Source organism: Anomaloglossus baeobatrachus, chromosome 3 (assembly GCF_048569485.1).
Source record: "Anomaloglossus baeobatrachus isolate aAnoBae1 chromosome 3, aAnoBae1.hap1, whole genome shotgun sequence".
NCBI classification, from domain to species: Eukaryota; Metazoa; Chordata; class Amphibia; order Anura; family Aromobatidae; genus Anomaloglossus; species Anomaloglossus baeobatrachus.
In genome coordinates, this window is record NC_134355.1 from 383,107,466 (window position 1) to 383,125,129 (window position 17,664).

General features: G+C 39.8%; 1 protein-coding gene across 5 annotated transcripts in view; it reads right to left on the reverse strand.

Annotated features, from left to right (window-relative positions):
* Positions 1–17,664, reverse strand: part of MYO6 (myosin VI) — a 363,126-nt gene that overhangs the window by 43,334 nt on the left and 302,128 nt on the right. For all 5 annotated transcript variants that reach the window (XM_075340184.1, XM_075340183.1, XM_075340187.1 and 2 more), the window contains exons 26-28: positions 11,315–11,523; positions 9,951–10,029; positions 3,161–3,321 (exon numbers count right to left, since the gene is read on the reverse strand). In XM_075340184.1, coding sequence (XP_075196299.1) covers positions 3,161–3,321; positions 9,951–10,029; positions 11,315–11,523 — 449 coding nt within the window. The remainder of the gene's footprint in view (positions 1–3,160; positions 3,322–9,950; positions 10,030–11,314; positions 11,524–17,664) is intronic.

Genomic DNA, 17,664 nt, shown 5'->3' on the forward strand with positions numbered 1-17,664 from the left:
TGAAGTGCGGAGGAAGCAATACATTCTGGGCAGCCCCATAGCCTGGAAGAGCTCATTAACATGAAGGAATCATATAAATCAAATAGAAAACCGGTTTTAAATGCCGCGCTAAAAACCACAGATGCTGTAAAGAGATTTCCTTTCTTTCACAGTTCTACGCGTTTCAGAGACATCTCCGTCTCATTCCTCAGGAAGAGAAATCATATTATATGATTTCTTTTCCTGAAGAAGGAGACGGAGATGTCTCTGAAACGTGTAGAACTGTGAAATAAAGGAAATCTCTTTATCTACAGCATCTGTGGTTTTTAGCGCGGCATTTAAAACCGGTTTTCTATTTGATTTATATGATAACCTGCTTTCCGGGGCCGCTGCTAAACCACATAAAAACACTCACATGCGATAATAGGGGGTTGTGACTGGCACAACCTTACCAGGTGAGTGTATCTCTTTCTGTTCTGTCTCTCTACCCTCATACCGGGTAAGACCCTATTGCGCTTTCCCCCCCTACAGCTTAACATGAAGGATTAAAAGATGATTTATCAACAACAAGCCATCAGATATAAGGCAGACAGGTAAGATTATTTTTAGGACTTTATAACCTGTATGCCCATATAAATAAGTTACATAGCTCAAATATTGTGACAGATTTCCTTTAATTAAAAAACGTAGATGATAAAAAGGTATGAGAGAGTAATTAAACCCAAAATTATGCAGCATAAAAGCAAAACTAGATTACAGTCATCAAATTTTGGCCAAGCAAAGCCCAAAATGTTCTACTTCACCTACCGACTGTGAGCAAAAGATAACAATCTACTTGCCATGTTGTGCATGAGCTATCATGAGTCACTGCTCCATCACCCCCGCCAAGGAAGATGTGGCACAGTGAATTAATCAGACACAAACATACGGACCTGGAAACAAGTTGCACTCATCACGGTTCACTGCCTGATCCCACAGAAATGTATATATTCCAAGGACAACAACAGAACCGAAACACATAAATCACATTAAAAGTTGAAATAAGTGAACAAGAAGTAAAAACATGAATCTAGAATTCTCTTAAATGAGTCCCTTTGGAGGCCATAAGCTTACATATACCTTATGTGCTTTTATCATGACTAGCAGGGGGTTAAGAAGAGCAGAGATTAAATCATCTTTTCTTTGTACAGGGAGATCCAGACTAGATAATGCCTAAGGTTAATATATTCACCAAAAGCTAGCTCCAGGCTCTGAATAATGTGAGCGCAATGATTTCACACAGGAATGACCGAACTTACAACGATTGTTAAACAAAGTCACTTTCAAAAGTATTAGAACTAGAAAAATAGCCAAGCTCTAACCTGAGAGACCAATAACGATTAAGATGTGACATATAGCCCCAATTCCTCAAGCTGTTGACCCCAGAATTCTGGTGTATAACTGCTTGCAATGATCTAAAATGTTTAATGTTTCTCAAAATTTAGCAAAAATGTATGCTCTGACAACTTTTGACAAGTAGGCAAAGTGGGGCAGGACGGGGTGTACCAAGCCTACCAAAAGATTCATCGTAACTTAAGCCCCAAAAGTGTCGTAAATTACTCCCTAAATGTACACCAGCTTCTGGTTGGACTAACATTTATGTCATAGCTGTAAGATGCGGAAAATTCATTAAAGTTCCACAATTCATAATTCATTAAAGAAGCACCAAAGCTTTGGGTTTTTGTTTTGTTTTTTTTAATTAATCCTACTTATTTGCTTATCACTTAGGTAATGTGATCTCTAGTGGGTGACCCACCCCTGGAAATTACATGGCTTTATATTCTTTGGAGGTGGTTAAAATCTCAGTCATCAGAACTGAGAATATAATGTAACTGCATGGACTGTACCAATGAATTTCTCCATGGGGAAACACAAGCTCATATCAATGATAATGATAATGACTGCACAGCTCCTGTCACACAATTATAATGTAGTTTACAGTTCAGCTTTATCATCTATTAGTTTATTTAAAACTACAGATAAATCACACTGTCATCAGAGCAGATAGAGGTGGTACTGAATCAAGCTGGTCTTGTAATAATATACTGACACAATATGGGTTTGGTATCAGAACATAGAATAATACCTTTCAGGATGAAGACTAGGACTCAAGATATATGTAGTTCTTAACATCAGAATCTAAGTATTTACACTATCTATAAATAAAAATAATAGTAAAGTGTGATAGATACTAAGGTGGGGGGGATAGTTACAAAAGTAAAAAATAGGAGTCCTTCTATGAAGTGGATCTTTCAAGAGGTTTCAAAATCCAATTTGCACACATTAAATTATTAATTAGGTCTCTTAGACCTGATGTAGTAAGTGTACTTACTCCTCAAAATAAAACAACAATGTTGTTTTTAATCCAACTATATCAGGAAAATGTTCCTCGTAGAAATCAGGAAAATTCTCATAGTAACAACAATAAGAAACACCCATTTCATCAAATCTAAGATCTTTTACTAAGGTATGCAGTTTGTATTGTAAAATCTAATCACAGATCTGCTTTAAGGTGGTCATGCACATGCCATGAAGGTAAGACACATCTGATTTTGGTGAAACAGTATCTAAAGTCAAATATGTGATGGAGGTTCAAAAATGTTTTGCTGCCTCTGGCATCGGGTGCTATGACTGTGTGCAAGACATTGAAAGCTGGGTTTGTGTCCTAGGTCATGGGTCTTCAAGCAGCACAGTAACCCCAAACATAATTCAAGAAGCCCTCAGTAATGGATGGAAACAAAGTACTGGAGAGTTCTGAAGTGGCAGCAATGAGTCTGGATCTAAACTCAATTGAAGACCCGTAGAGAGATCTTAAAATTGCTGTTGGGAGAATGCACTCTTCAAATATGAGAGACATAGAGCAGTTTGCAAAAGAAGAGCGGTCCAAAAGTTGAGAGGTGGAAGAAGCTTGTTGATGGCTATAGGAAGTGATTGATTGCACACAAAGGATATAAACATGTGAATAAGAAAACATGTGTAATTGTGATAATTTTCTGGAAGAAATACTTCATTTTCTGGAACAATTTCATTAATGTCAACATTTTCAGCCATGACTGTACATATATAATATATATGTATAAATATTTTATACATATAACCATTACTCGTCAGAACAAGTAAATGAATAAAGCGATGTGAATACCTGCGTAGTGCCGAGTCTGACCCAAAGTCTTCATTGATGAGCTCAGCCTCACTTTGAGCGATCCTCATTGCAAGCTCGCGATCTCTACGCTCTTGTTCGAGAATAGTTTGCTGCTGGGATTCCTCTTCACGTTCCCTGGCCAGCTGAATTTCCACCTCCGCCTGCATGTAAGTTAATAAAACAAGAGTAATACAATTTTGCACTGTAGCACCAAAAAAAAAAATGTAAAAGGATAAACGACATCACTCTTGCACGAAGTATCGCTATCCCTAAAAAAAAAGTGAACGTAACCAGTACACTCCCAGCTGGAGGACTCTTCTCTACTCTTGCCATTTATTCAAGAACTTAATTTTATTTTGTGCAGTTGATTCTATGAAGGCAATTGACTATGAAAGGGACATTGCCATCTTGTAATTTTTTGTGGACAAGCCATAAATGTCTAAGACTACTTTAACTAGATTATCCAAAGCCATTTACTTGTGGCTTTTAAAGTATCCACCACTGAAGAAAACAGCATGTGAGCATCACGCAGAGGCAACTGGATTGAGAATTTTTTTTGATCCTTCAACTGGAATCCCACTTTACATTTAGTCTTGCAGTTGTCATTTCTAAATTGGATGATATGTGTTGTGAGCGTAAATAAGGAAGAAAAAAAAAAGTCGGGTTTGCAATTTAGCTTTCAATATCTGTAATAGAATTCTTAAGATAATAATCAGATATATTTACTTCGAATGGTAACAGAATGCAGACTCAAACTGTGCAGGATATTTCTCCTTTCATGCAGTTTAAAGGAACAATAAACCACCTAAACAATCACGCATCATTTCCTTGTATCCACATTTCTATTTTACCATCATCCTCAAATTCCTTAAAAGTGACTGTGAATTATACCACGATTACATCTTAAGAAAAAACTTTATTGTGGCAACTCCGAGCTATAAAATGAATGAACATGTAATATAGCTAATGAACCCTTGTCAATGTTGGATGGAGGAAAATAATAGAAGGCAGGTAGTAAAGTAAGACTAATGAATACCTCCCTGTTAGGATACACAGAGCATTAAATCAGGGAGGTGTTGCTGAATGATAATCCCTGACTTCAGCGGACACTCCAACCTCAGACACCGAAAACTGTATGTAGAAAGTCGATGATCGATATTATACACCATAATAGGGAAAACATATTACTCAGCTCCAAAAAAAAATTCATAATTATTGTAGAAGTTTTGTCTACAATTAAAATTAACATTATTAAAGTGCATGTCCACTATACAGATAGCCCCTAAAATAATAACATCTATAATACCTTGAAAAAGCATTAATACTCTGAACTTTTCAAGTTACAGCCACAAACGTAATTGTATTTTATTAAGATTTTATCTAATAAAATAACAATAAGTACCAAGAATAAGTGAATGAAATCCTGAGTGATCAAGTGCCTCCAGAAGTTGCCTAATTAGTAAATTGAGTCCACCTGTGTGTAATTTATTCTTAGTATAACTACAGCTGTTCTGTGAAGGCTTCAGAGGTTTGTTTGAAAACATTAAGGATCAAATTGCATCAGGAAAACCAATGAACACAATAGACAGGTCAGGGATAAAGTTTTGGAAAAAAAATAAAGCAGGGTTAGGCTTTAAAATAAATTCGTTCAAGCTCTGAACATCTCAAGAAGCAATGTTCAATCCATCATCCAAAAATAAAAAAGTATGGCACAACTGCAAATCTACAAAGACATTTCCGCCCACATAAACTAACATCCCAAGCAAGGAGAATACTAATTAGAGAAGTAGCCAAGAGGGCCATGGTCACTCTGGTGAAGCTTCAGAGATCCACAGCTCAGGTGGGAGAATCTGTCCTCAGGACAACTATTAGTTGTATACTTCACAAATCTGGCCTTTATGGAAGAGTGGCAAAAATAAATCAATTTTTGAAAGCCATAAGAAGTCCCATTTACAGTTTGAAAAAAGACATGCACAGAACACATCACATGGACGAAGGTGCTCTGGTCAGATGAGACCAAAGTAGAACCTTTTGGGCTAAATACAAAATGGCAGAACATGAACACTATACAACTCCCTGAAAACATCATCCCCACTATAAAACATGGTGGTGGCAGTATCATGCTTTGGGGATCTGTTCTCCATCAGGGACCGGGAAGCTGGTCAGAGTTGTTGGGAAGATAGATAAATGGATGGATGGTTGCATAAATCCAGGGCAATCCTGGAGGAAAATCTGTTAAAGGCCGTAAAAGGCTTGAGACTAGGGTGTAGGTTCACCTTCCAGTAGGACAATGACACATACCACCAAACCTACAATGGAATGGTTTAGCATAGTCATGTGTTTGAATGGCCAGTCAAAGCTCACAACTAAATCCCATTGAGAATCTGTGACAAGACTTAAAATGTCCTGTTCACAGACACTATAGCGAGAGCTATTTTGCAAAGAATAATCTGCAAAGCTAGTAGAGGCGTACCTCAAAAGGCTTGCAGAAATAATGAAAGGTGGTCCTATAAAGTATTGACTTAGGGGGCTGAATACAAAGGCATGTCAGATTTATATTTTTAACATATTTAGAAAACCATGTATCATTAACATTACACTGCACAAATGCGTGTTAATTAGTGTTGATATCTCACATAAAATCCCAATAAAATATATTAAGTTTATGGGTGTATTTTGAAAAAGTTCATGTGGTATAAATACTTTGCCAAGGCACTGTATGCTCTACTCCGGTGCCAACACTGTTCCATGGTGTCAGCACTAGCTCTCCTGGGGCTTGTGTGATTAATGTGGCCAATTAGCAGCCACTTCCCTGTTTCCTCCTTCAGACATAAATGACATTTGGAGGAAGACAGAACTGCGGCTTTTCTCTCACTTCCAGCTAATGCCTGATTTGTCCAAAAAGAAGGGATAGTGTAATCGCCATTGATTAGCTAGAGGGATCGCAAACTAACAATGTCATGAAAGCCCCAGGAGAGCCATAGCCAGCACTGCTAGAAAGGAGATGACAGTGGAGACGAATATATGTGTCACTATTTTACTTGGAGGAAACCGTGATTTAGAAGGGTTTGTCCAAGTAGTGGACAACACCTTTAATGAAGAAATGGGAAAAATGAGGGTATAACATAAGGAAATGCAGTGAAAAGATGATGCCATTATGGAAACAAAGGTGAAGATAGTAATTAGAAATAAGCAGATTGAATTGATGTGAATCATATGTGTCAAATTCTTAGAAACCCAATGAACCAGATAAACTTAAGGATGGTTGCTGCCATTTTACACATTGCAAAAAATTGCATCAAGCCAGAGAAGGCTCAATTGACCTCAGATATGGCCAGGTGGGCACCAATGTTTTGCAGCTATCGCATCACATGGTATAGTACACTCAATCTGGAGGGATGATTATAGCCCATATAAAAGCAGAAGCATGAAATGCAGCAGCCATTTTGGGATACATCTGGATAGTGAGAGAATGTCACAATTCTCAGATTAGCTATAGAGAAAGCAAGGTAAGGCAACAATACACTAAAGAAACTGTAAGCGCTTATTTACACACTGCATTTTTGATATGGAAGAAAAAACTTTGCACTTTACAATACCAGCAAAGTCAGTGAGATTTCTGAAATTTTATTCATCTGTTTCTAACTTTTTCCTTGCAAATTTGAACCATCAAAGCTTTTTTTTTTCCAAATCTGTAGCATGTGAGTTCTTTCACACCTAGCCTGAAAATACCCACCCCTGGGCACGGCTTACATAAAACCTTCCCCTTTTTGACCCACGACTTGTCAGAATTTGTTTCCAGAAATACTGAAGAACATCCAATCACACATCTATCCCTCATGGGGGGAGGACGATTTCTTTGTATTATAAATTCGGACACATGACTGTGTGAATGCTATCTTAAATGGGCCTTTACCATGTGCATACATAATACTAAGCAACTCCCCCTTTTCCCTTTCATGGATGGTCGGTGTGTGATTAGTTGCTCTTCAGTAATTTACACCTGCCTTGTATCATGGGAGCCTGTCTGGATCCTGCAATATTGTTTTTGTGACCAAGTATTGGACAGCGTGCCATTTTTTCCTGTGATCTTCTTTGCATTTGGTATCCTTTTATGTGAATTGCTTTGTAGGGCATTTGAATCATTGACCCTCACGGGTTACAAGTTTAAATTTTTTGGCCAAAATATCAACTCATACCGCATGTATTTTATTTTTTTATCTTTGCAGAATAATGTTGGTGGGAGGAAATAATTTGTTTGTCCTTTTAGGTAGCCCTTACATAGTGCTCGGTATCCCGCCTTACCAAACACTACTACCGTAACTAAGCATTACCAATAGGCTGTTAGTCGGAAGGGTGCCTTACATACATCTGTGTGGCTGGAATCTTATACAAGCCTGACATGTGTGAATTATAATCTTAAATTAATTCCCCCCACATGTGAGTGGTTCTTCATTAGTATTTTGCACCAGTGCTACCTCCGCCTCATATCACTGGGGCCTGCTGCGTCCTACAGTATCTTGGTAGTATAACCAGGTACTGACATGTATGGCCTATTGTTCTATGGTGTTTGGAATTGAGGTCTCTTTCAGTGAATTAGTGTAGAGACTCACTAGACAGTAAGAAAATGCTATAGGTATGTCGAGCTGGCAGGTTTTGGCCAAATATCAACTAATACCTGTGTGGCTGGCACCAGGATGCAATTGTGGCACTGAGCAGGAACCCTATTCAATAATGATAGCCATGATTGTGGTTCTTCATCAGTAGTTCTTTCTCCGTCATAAAGAAATAGTGGCTGGAAGTTGCTCTTTAGCCTGTCCTTGTATAAATATGTTTAGTCATTTTAGACGATGAAATAGGATTAAAAATGAGGGCACAAAATGGTCATACACACTTGCAGGTCCACCAAACTAACCAACAATCTGAATTTATGTTAGCACTCTGATCTATGCAAGTCTATGGTCAAGGTGGGAGAGATGGCTGTTGACATAATAGGGGTTCCACCAAAATGGCTGTGGCCTGAAGATGTTTTTCTAAAAGTAATTGATTTAGAGAATAATAATAGTAAGTGACAGGGCCAACAATTTTAGAAAGGAATTTATCCTGAAAACAAAAGAAGGTCTGTCATACTCATTGCTTACAGGATTAGAAACATGGTTAGAAATAATTTGCTTTCCCACAGAGGATCCCTGACCTATCTGGAAATTAGAGAGTATTGAGTCAAGATTGAGTAGCAATAGCTGAAACTGGAGAGACTCAGTCAGCTACACTGCTTCTGACATCTGCAACATAGCAATAATAAATGATAATATAATATGAGAGAACATAAGGACAGAAAGAAAGGTGAAGGAGATAAATTTGACGACTTCTAAAAAAACTATTCTGCTCCGACTTTATTGAGGATAGAAATATGAAAGCTTTATCAGCCACAGTGATGACTACAAAGAGAATTCAGCATGTACTGTATAACATTTTGGGACATGAAGTCAGAATTTTTGGAAAACAGGATTTCAAAAGATTGGTAATCAAGCAAACTATTTTTTATAGATTGCTTTAATTTAGCAATATGAGCACTAAACGTATTATACCATCCAAGGGTCTTCAGAGGGGAATTGGAAAGATCCAATCTTGCTGGTTGATTTAGGAGACTGAAGGGTAACTTTATATATTCGGTTTGCTTGTGATGTTGACCATAGCAAAGGTTAGGACCAAGACTCGAAAACTACAGAATGTTCTGAGGCACAATGAATTTTTTTCCTAAAATAACCTACTGAGCAAAATCATCTCTTTTCTTACTAAAGCAATCTTCTGAGTGTGTCTAGATGAGGGAGAATAGCATGGAGGTTGGAGTGGGTCGTCCATATATCTAAACCATATGTCACTGCTGTGATTTTATGACTGACCACAAAAGGCCATGGTACACGGTATGAATGAAAGGGTGACATGATGGAGAACAAGGGGGCAAAAAAAGGAAAAGTGCAAGACAAACTTAAAATCACTTGGAATGAAGATAACTTATTTTACATGATAAAAACATGACTCAAGGTGAAGATATTACATCATGGAATAATGAAATGTGGCAAAACACTTTGAAGAGCATTTTTAATTGCGAATTATTATGGAAAAGCTTTGACTTTGTGACCTATACAATGAAGAGAGGACCAGTTCAACAATGCTTCAAAATCTATTCGCAAAGAATGGATTTAATCATTTGACTGGACTAGATTATAGAAAAAAAAACTGTTTAGAAGTTCACATGTGGCAGACTACAGCGGTTCAGAAAGGGAGTATATGAATATCCAATTCAATCAGTGTATACCTATTTTTAGGCACCTCAGATACAGTGAGTATGAAATGTGATAGAATCATAGCCCACACGCCTTCAGTGCAGGTAAAGCATAGGGAACCAATGTCAGAGAGATAAATGAGGAGGGAGATGAAGGACGCAGACGGACAAGAACAATTGACCTGGGCAAAGAAAAAGGCACAGGAAAAGGAAAGAAGAAAGCAAGAAAATGAATACTGGAATTCAACACAATTCTGAAAAATATCTAAATATCAGTACTGACATCAGGTTGTTTCTGACAGTTTAAACCTGAGTTGTGACAATTTAGGATGTGATGCGGGAACAAAAAGTAGATAAACCTTAGTAACTAAAAACCGGAGAGGTGGTTTTAATATCGATGAAGTGGAAGAGCGCAACAGGAACCATCAAGGGTTAGACAACCAAGCTCTCATGATAGAAGAGTAATATTAAAGTCCTAAAAACGATAACCAGTTTTCTACAAACCTGGATTCTCCTCTCTTCCTCTTCCCTCTTTTTACGGTCTTCTTCATCTTGTTTCCTTTTTGCTTCAATCTCAGCTTTTCTACAAAAACAATACAGACAAAACCATGAGAAGTGGTCCATCGATATCAGTGGAATATATAGCATATATTATAGAAGTTCAACCTTCTAAACCAGGTGTGTCAAGCTCATTTTCACTCATTATGGTTGTCTTTAAATGGCTGCTTGTAATTGTAAGGGCTCATGTAGATTTCACAAACTGGCCAGCGACTACATGAGGTCTAAGGGCCCTGTCCCTGCTTAGCAGGGCTAAAGGCACTGTTCCTGCATAGTAGGGCTAAGGGTGCTGTCCCTGCTTAGTAATGCTAAAGGCGCTGTCTCTGCTTAGTAGGGCTAAGGGAGCTGCTCCTGGGTAATAGGGCTAAGGGCGCTGTCTCTGGCTTGTAGGCTGAGGGCAATGTCCCTGGATTGTAGGGCCAAGGGCGATGTCCCAGACTGCAGAGTCCAAAATAGACTGCTCCATATGCTAAGTATTGGCTAGATCTGCTCTTAATCAAAGATGGAACCTGCTCCATTTTGCTTTCGCCAGACCCTATGCTATGTACTGGCTACCTCCACACTAATCTAAATGTTAAAAGATAGAACCTGGTCCCTGTGCTTCTGACACCCCCTTTGTTAAGTGCATGCTGACTGTGTCCCCTTGATTTCAAAGAGGGCACCCGATTCCTTTTTTGGCACGCTCACTCTACTAAGCACTGGCTGCATCCGCTCAGACATCAAGATGATATCAGCTCCCCTTTGCTGGCTCCACTCTTCTGTTAAGTGCTGGCTGTGTCGACGTAAAACACAGCTAGTATGTAGTAGAGGGAGTGGTGCCAGCACAAATTTTTTTTTCGACGCACACCTCCACACTGTTCTTTAAAGAGAACCTGTCAGCAGAAATTTCACTAACTAGAGTAAAAAGAGGGCCATATTGACACTATAATGCTGTCATCTCTTCTATTCATATCTTGATGCATTGGGGCGGGACTGGTGGAAGGGTCTTCAGCTCTGTTTTGGCCCCTCCCCTAACTCTGTGTGTCTCTTCTTTAAATTTATTGCCGGCCCTGTGCTAGCCACTGGTGGCGCTTGCTCAGATTGATCTCTTGGCGGTCCTCCATTAAATGGCCCTAGCGGCTGCACAGATTGCTCGGCGCCACCACCGCAATTTTATTTAAGTCCACCATGAGATTAATTTGTGCAAGTAGGGAAATTTAAATATTTCTGTGTCTTGACCTCACAGGCCACATAAAATGATGAGGTGGGCCGAATTTGGCTTGCGGGCCTTGAGTTTGACACCTTGTAACAATGACTAAGGTATAACTCACAGTCTTCTCTCATTTTCCTCTTTTCTTCGTAGTTCTTCTTCTGCCTCACGTCTTTTCCTTTCCCGTTCCATCTCCTCTTGAATACGGCGTAAGCGTTCTGCTTCTTCCTCCTGTTTCTTCTTCTTCTGTAAGGCTTCAAGGAGCTGGCCTGAGCTCTTCACGAGAGCATCATAGTCTCTTTCAATTTGATCACGGGTCATTATGGTGTTCTAAAAAGTAATAAAACAAAAAGAGAAAAAACAGTCACAATGTTATAAAGATGTAGTAAACAGCACATGAACTATCAGACTCATAACTCCTGTAACCAGTAACTATACTGTCTTGCTACTTCTTCAAATTATTACTTTATTATGTAAATGCCATAGTAATCTACCTCCATTGGTTCTTGTTGATACAGTCTCATCATCTATTGTGACTTTATTTTAATTACCATTTTTATCATGTTATTTAGAACAGATTTATATTTTTAATATTGGTGCTTATGATCGCTAATCGGTATAATCTTTATTACGGCAGAAAGATCACCTCTATAGCAGTTGGATTAATGTAATGTACGACTAGTACACATGTGCATTCTACAAACAGGTACCAAATCAGGCAAGCTGACAAATATTAAAGGGCCATTCCCAAAATGCCTTACAGATAGGTGATACCTTATTGTGTGCTGAGGGTTCAACTGATGGAAACCCTAGCGATCCGGAGAAGAAGGGCTCTGGAACCTGAGAATCGGGTACTACAAAGCCCGATCTTAACTAGAGCAGTCGGTATGTATGGAAAGTAGTGAAGCGCTTTGCTATGCTTTTTCTGGAAGTCCCATAAATGTAGTGGAGATTGGGCAACATCCAAACCGCCGCTTCATTCAAGATGGTGCTGTGTAGAGCATGTTTATTGAGTCCCATTCTTGGAATTGTTGGGTGTACCAATTGTGAAGGGTGCTTTACACGCTGCGACATCGCTAGCGATCTTGTTAGCTATGTGACAAGCCAGATCGCAGATGCGATCTGCCGAAATCGCACATAGGTCGTTTTTGTAGCACCGGACACATGTGCGATCTCGGAAGATCGCATCTGCGATCTGGCGTGTCACATCGCTAACGAGATCGCTAGCGATGTCGCAGCGTGTAAGCACCCTTAAGACTATGTGCCCACATGTGCGTATTGAATGCAGTTATGCTATGTATTGCACTGCAGCGTAACTGCATGCGTCCTGCGTCCCCTGCACAATCTAAGAAGATTGTGCATAATCAATGCGCACATTGCGTTTTAGAACACAGCGATTTGCATGCTGCCAAATCGCTGCGTTCTAAAAAGCAACATGTCACTTCTTTTGTGCGCTTTGCATGCTGTCTCCACTCTGTCTATAGGGAGAGGCAGCATCCAGAGCGCACAAATTCTGCAGTCACTAAAGTTTCAGAATGGACCTTTTTAGCTGCGCTCTGAAGCCGACATTCAGTGACATTACGCTGCGGTGCAGAGCGCACACCCGTGGGCACATAGCCTGACATGCATCTTAGGCTTGTGTTATTTATCAGTGATCTGGTCCTGACACTGGTGCCAAAGTTCTGTAATGTTATAACATCCCTTTATCATTCATGCTTCACAATTTGATATTTTAAATAAAAACCAACGTGCACCTTGGCCAAAAGTGGTAGACATTTTGCGTAATGCATTAGTCCTTAATGTACTTTATTTTCAGACTACTGTATGAAGTCCAGTGTAAATACTATACAATTAGATTACAAATCATTAGAGCAAGCTTGTACAGACGCACTATAATCGTAGATGAGGATCAGTAGAAGGGAGGCTTTTCCCAGAAAATTGTTGCAATTACACATGTTTTGTTATACACGTTTATTTCCTTTCTGTGTATTGGAACAACACAAAAAAAACAGAGAAAAAAAAGGCAATTTGGACATAATTTCACACAAATCCCCAAAAATATACTGGACAAAATTTTGGGTACCTCTACAAAATTGTGGGCAAACAAACTTTATTTCAAGCAAGTGATGCTCGTTCAAACTCACCTGTGGCAAATGACAGGTGTGGGCAATATGAAAATCACACCTGAAACCAGATAAAAAGGGGAGAAGTTGACTCAGTCTTTGCATTGTGTGACTGTGTGTGCCACACTAAGCATAGAGAACAGAAAGAGGAAAAGAGAACTGTAGGAGGACTTTAGAACCAAAATTGTAGAAAAAGATCAATAATTAAGGTTACAGGTCCATCTCCAGAAATCTTGAAGTTCCTTTGTCCACTGCACGCAACATAATGAAGATGTTTACAACCCATGGCGCTGAAGCTAATTTCCCTGGACATGGATGGCAGGGAAAAGTTTCCGAAAGGTTGCAACACAGGATAATAGATTGTCCAAGGACAGGAGTAAGCGCTAGATCCAACCATTCACTTAAAATTCTGCAGCTGGTTTGTAGGCAAAAAACACCCCAAAATTGCCTGGATACAAACAAATAATAAATTGGAGATTTTTCATAGATAGAAAAAGCTCACCAACCAGCGCTGAATAATAGGAATATTTGATATTTTAATATTTTATTAATAGACAGTATGAAAAAATAATGAATAATACTACTACATAGGACAAAAAACACAAAAAAACACAAAAGAGATATACAGACAAGAGGGAGTATAATAATACTGTACTATCGTGGAGCCCCGGCCGGTGGCACCACGAATATTACTAAGTGTTGGTAAAACTAAAGGTCCGACCAAGAGAAAAAAACTTCCTCAGGAATATCCAAAAAAATGAAGGATGATTGTTATAAAAAAATTTTTGCCCAAGGGGGGGTACCACGTCCGTGCTAGCCCATATGTGAGGGCAAGGGTTCCTTCTGGCGAATGTTAGTGCACAGATGTATCCTTTAAAATCTATTAGATTGTGCTGACCATTGAGCAACAGTCCAGATCTTTTTGTCCTTGGCCTAGGCTTTAATGGAATGACTGAGCTATCCTTGAGGAAGGGGGACTGGTGACGCCCCCGAAACGCGCGTCGGATCTAGCTCAGTTTAATATTGCGAAGTGGACGCAGTTGTCTGCTTGTTCCTATCGATTACGGACTCTGCCGATTTACTGGCAACTGAACGTTTAAGCAAGGTGCACGGAGGAATCTACGCCTTGGGACGGTGCAATCTTGCTTCAGTAACTCTCAACTAATATCCTGCTTGGATCTAAGGATTTTCGCAAATCCCAACCCGGCATAATTCCCTCCTCTCCAGCGGTGAGAGAGAATCGCTCCACGCAAGGACCATACTTCACGGAGTCCCCATGCCAGCGCGGGTGTCAGGTAATATACACCGAGACTTGTAACGAGTCCCTGGTGCACTGATCCGTCTGCCTGTCAGAGCCTTTGGTAGAAGCGCGGCATATTCAATCTTATTTCAGGGACCGTGAAAACTTGCAGCGTGGATGTCAGCACAATCTAATCGATTTTGAAGGATACATCTGTGCACTAACATTCGCCAGAAGGAACCCTTGCCCTCACATATGGGCTAGCACGGACGTGGTACCCCCCCTTGGGCAAAAATTTTTTTATAACAATCATCCTTCATTTTTTTGGATATTCCTGAGGAAGTTTTTTTCTCTTGGTCGGACCTTTAGTTTTACCAACACTTAGTAATATTCGTGGTGCCACCGGCCGGGGCTCCACGATAGTACAGTATTATTATACTCCCTCTTGTCTGTATATCTCTTTTGTGTTTTTTTGTGTTTTTTGTCCTATGTAGTAGTATTATTCATTATTTTTTCATACTGTCGATTAATAAAATATTAAAATATCAAATATTCCTATTATTCAGCGCTGGTTGGTGAGCTTTTTCTATCTATGAAAAATCTCCAATTTATTATTTGCAACACAGGATAATCTGCAACACAGGATAGTCCAGATGGTGGATAAGCCACCACAATCAAGTTCCAAAGAAATTGAACCTGTCCTGCAGGCTCAGGGAGCATCACTGTCAGCATGAACAATACGTTGACACCTTAATCAAATGAATCACTATGGCAAGAGACCCAAGAGGACCGCACTGCTGACACAGAGACATAAAAAAGCTAGACTGCAGTTTGTCAAAATGTACACAAGTAAGCCAAAATCCTTCTGGGAACGTGTCTTGTGAACAGATGAGACCAAGACAGAGCTTTTTGGTAAAACACATCAATCTACTGTTTACTGAAAACAGAATTTTGAGGCCTACAAAGAAAAGAACAGTTTACCTAATGTCAAATATGGTGGCGGTTCAAAGATGTTTTGGGTTTGTTTGCTGCCTCAGGCACTGGGTGCCTTGACTGTGTGCAAGTCATCATGAAATTTGAAAATTAACAAAGGACTTTGGGTTGCAATGTAGTGCCCAGTGCCGAAAAGCTGGGTTTGTATCCTAAGTAATGTGTATTCCAGTAGGACAATGACCCCAAACATACTTCAAGAAGCACCCAGAAATGCATGGAAACAAAGCGCTGGAGAGTTCTGAGGTGACCAGCAGGTGAGTCCAGATCTAAATCATATTGCACACATATGGAGAGATCTTAAACTTGCTGTTGGGAGAAGGCATCCATCAAATATGTGAGACCTGGAGACATTTGCAAAAGAAGAGTGGTCCAAAATTCCAGTTGAGAGTAGTAAAAACCTCATTGATAGTTATAGGAAGAGATTGACTGCAGTTATGTATTACAAGGCTTGTGCAACCAAATATTAAGTTAAAGGGACTATGTCACCGGGTTTGTGCCAGGAAAAGAAAAAAAAGAGATCGTGATTGCAGCGTGTGTCACTTACTGGGCTGTGTAGTGTAGCTTTTATAAAACCACTGTTTAATTAGCAGGAGATTACCATTGGAGGACTACTTGAGGTGCTGCCAGGTAGTCCAGCATATTCATAAGCTCGTTATAACCCTGCTCTCCATTCAAATAACTGCTAGATCTGCAGTAGAAAAAACAGGGATTTTATCAAAATGACAGCAAACAGCTCAGTAAGTGACACATCACTGGCATCAGGGTTTCTGTCTTTACATTATGCTGTTCTCAGATGGGGGAGCAAAAACCTGGTGACAGATTCCCTTGAAGTTGAGGGTGACAACAATTTTGTTAGGCCCATTTTTGGGGGTTGTACGTGAAATTATGCCCTTTTTACCTTTTTTTCTCTTTTTTGTGTTAACAAAAAATGTGGAATTGCAATAATTTTTTTGGGAGAAATAGTTCATTTTCTGGAACAATTTCAAGGTTTCCAACACTTTTGGACATGACTGTATATAGCAAACAAGAACGTATACTCTACAACACACCAACTGCAGGCTGTGACAGTGATGTTTGCAAAAATTGTCAATTTTATAACATTCTGAAGAATACTTGTACTACACAGGGAGAAAAAAAAAAAAAAAGATTTATGCTGCCTTTATGATGCCAATAAAAACATCTATTCATAAAGGGAATCTGTCGCTGGTTATTTGCCAAATAACCTGAGCACAGCATAAGCACAAAGACTCTGATTCTAGTGCTATGTCACTTACTTGGCTGCTTGCTGTAGTTTTGATAGAAATCGTCAGGAGATTATCAGTAGAGCAGGGTTGGGCAAAATGCGGCCAAAGGGCTGAAAACAGTGGACGGTGGCTGCACCATGATGTCTGCTGCCGCCCGCCGCTCAATGTCACGGCTATTTGCTTCCTCAGGATGCAGATAACGATGAAAGCATTGGTAGAGGAGGGTCCGCCAGCTCCTTCTTCCACCAATCAGCGTGTGCGACATGTCTCCAGTGTGAAGGGTCAGCGCCAGAGGAACGAAAGCGAGGTATGTGGGGTTTTTTTTCACATGTGTATGGACTCATACACTATATAGGGGGCTATGTGGGGGTTGTAAATTATATAGGAGGCTATGCAGTGTTCAAAGTACATAGGAAGCTATGTGAGGGCTCATACTGTATATAGGAGGCTATATAGCACTCATGCTGTATATAGGAGGCTATTTGGGGCTCATAATGTATATAATAGTCTGCTCCTCTCTTATCTCCTCTTCCCACAATCGCGTACAATATTTCTCCCGTGCATCCCCCATACTATGAAACGCTGTACCCCAGCATATCAGACTCTCCCCTACCGTGGAAAGCTTCAAGAGGAACCTCAAGACTCATCTCTTCCAACAAGCCTAAAACCTACAATAGCCCTCAGTCCAGTACACCACTGCCCAACCAGCTCTGTCCTTACCTATTGTACCATCACCCATTCCCTATAGACTGAGCCCTAGCGGGCAGGGTCATCTCTCCTCCTATACCAGTCTGTTTTGTACTGTTAATGATTGTTGTACGTATACCCTTTCACTTGTAAAGCGCCATGGAATAAATAGCGCTATAATAAT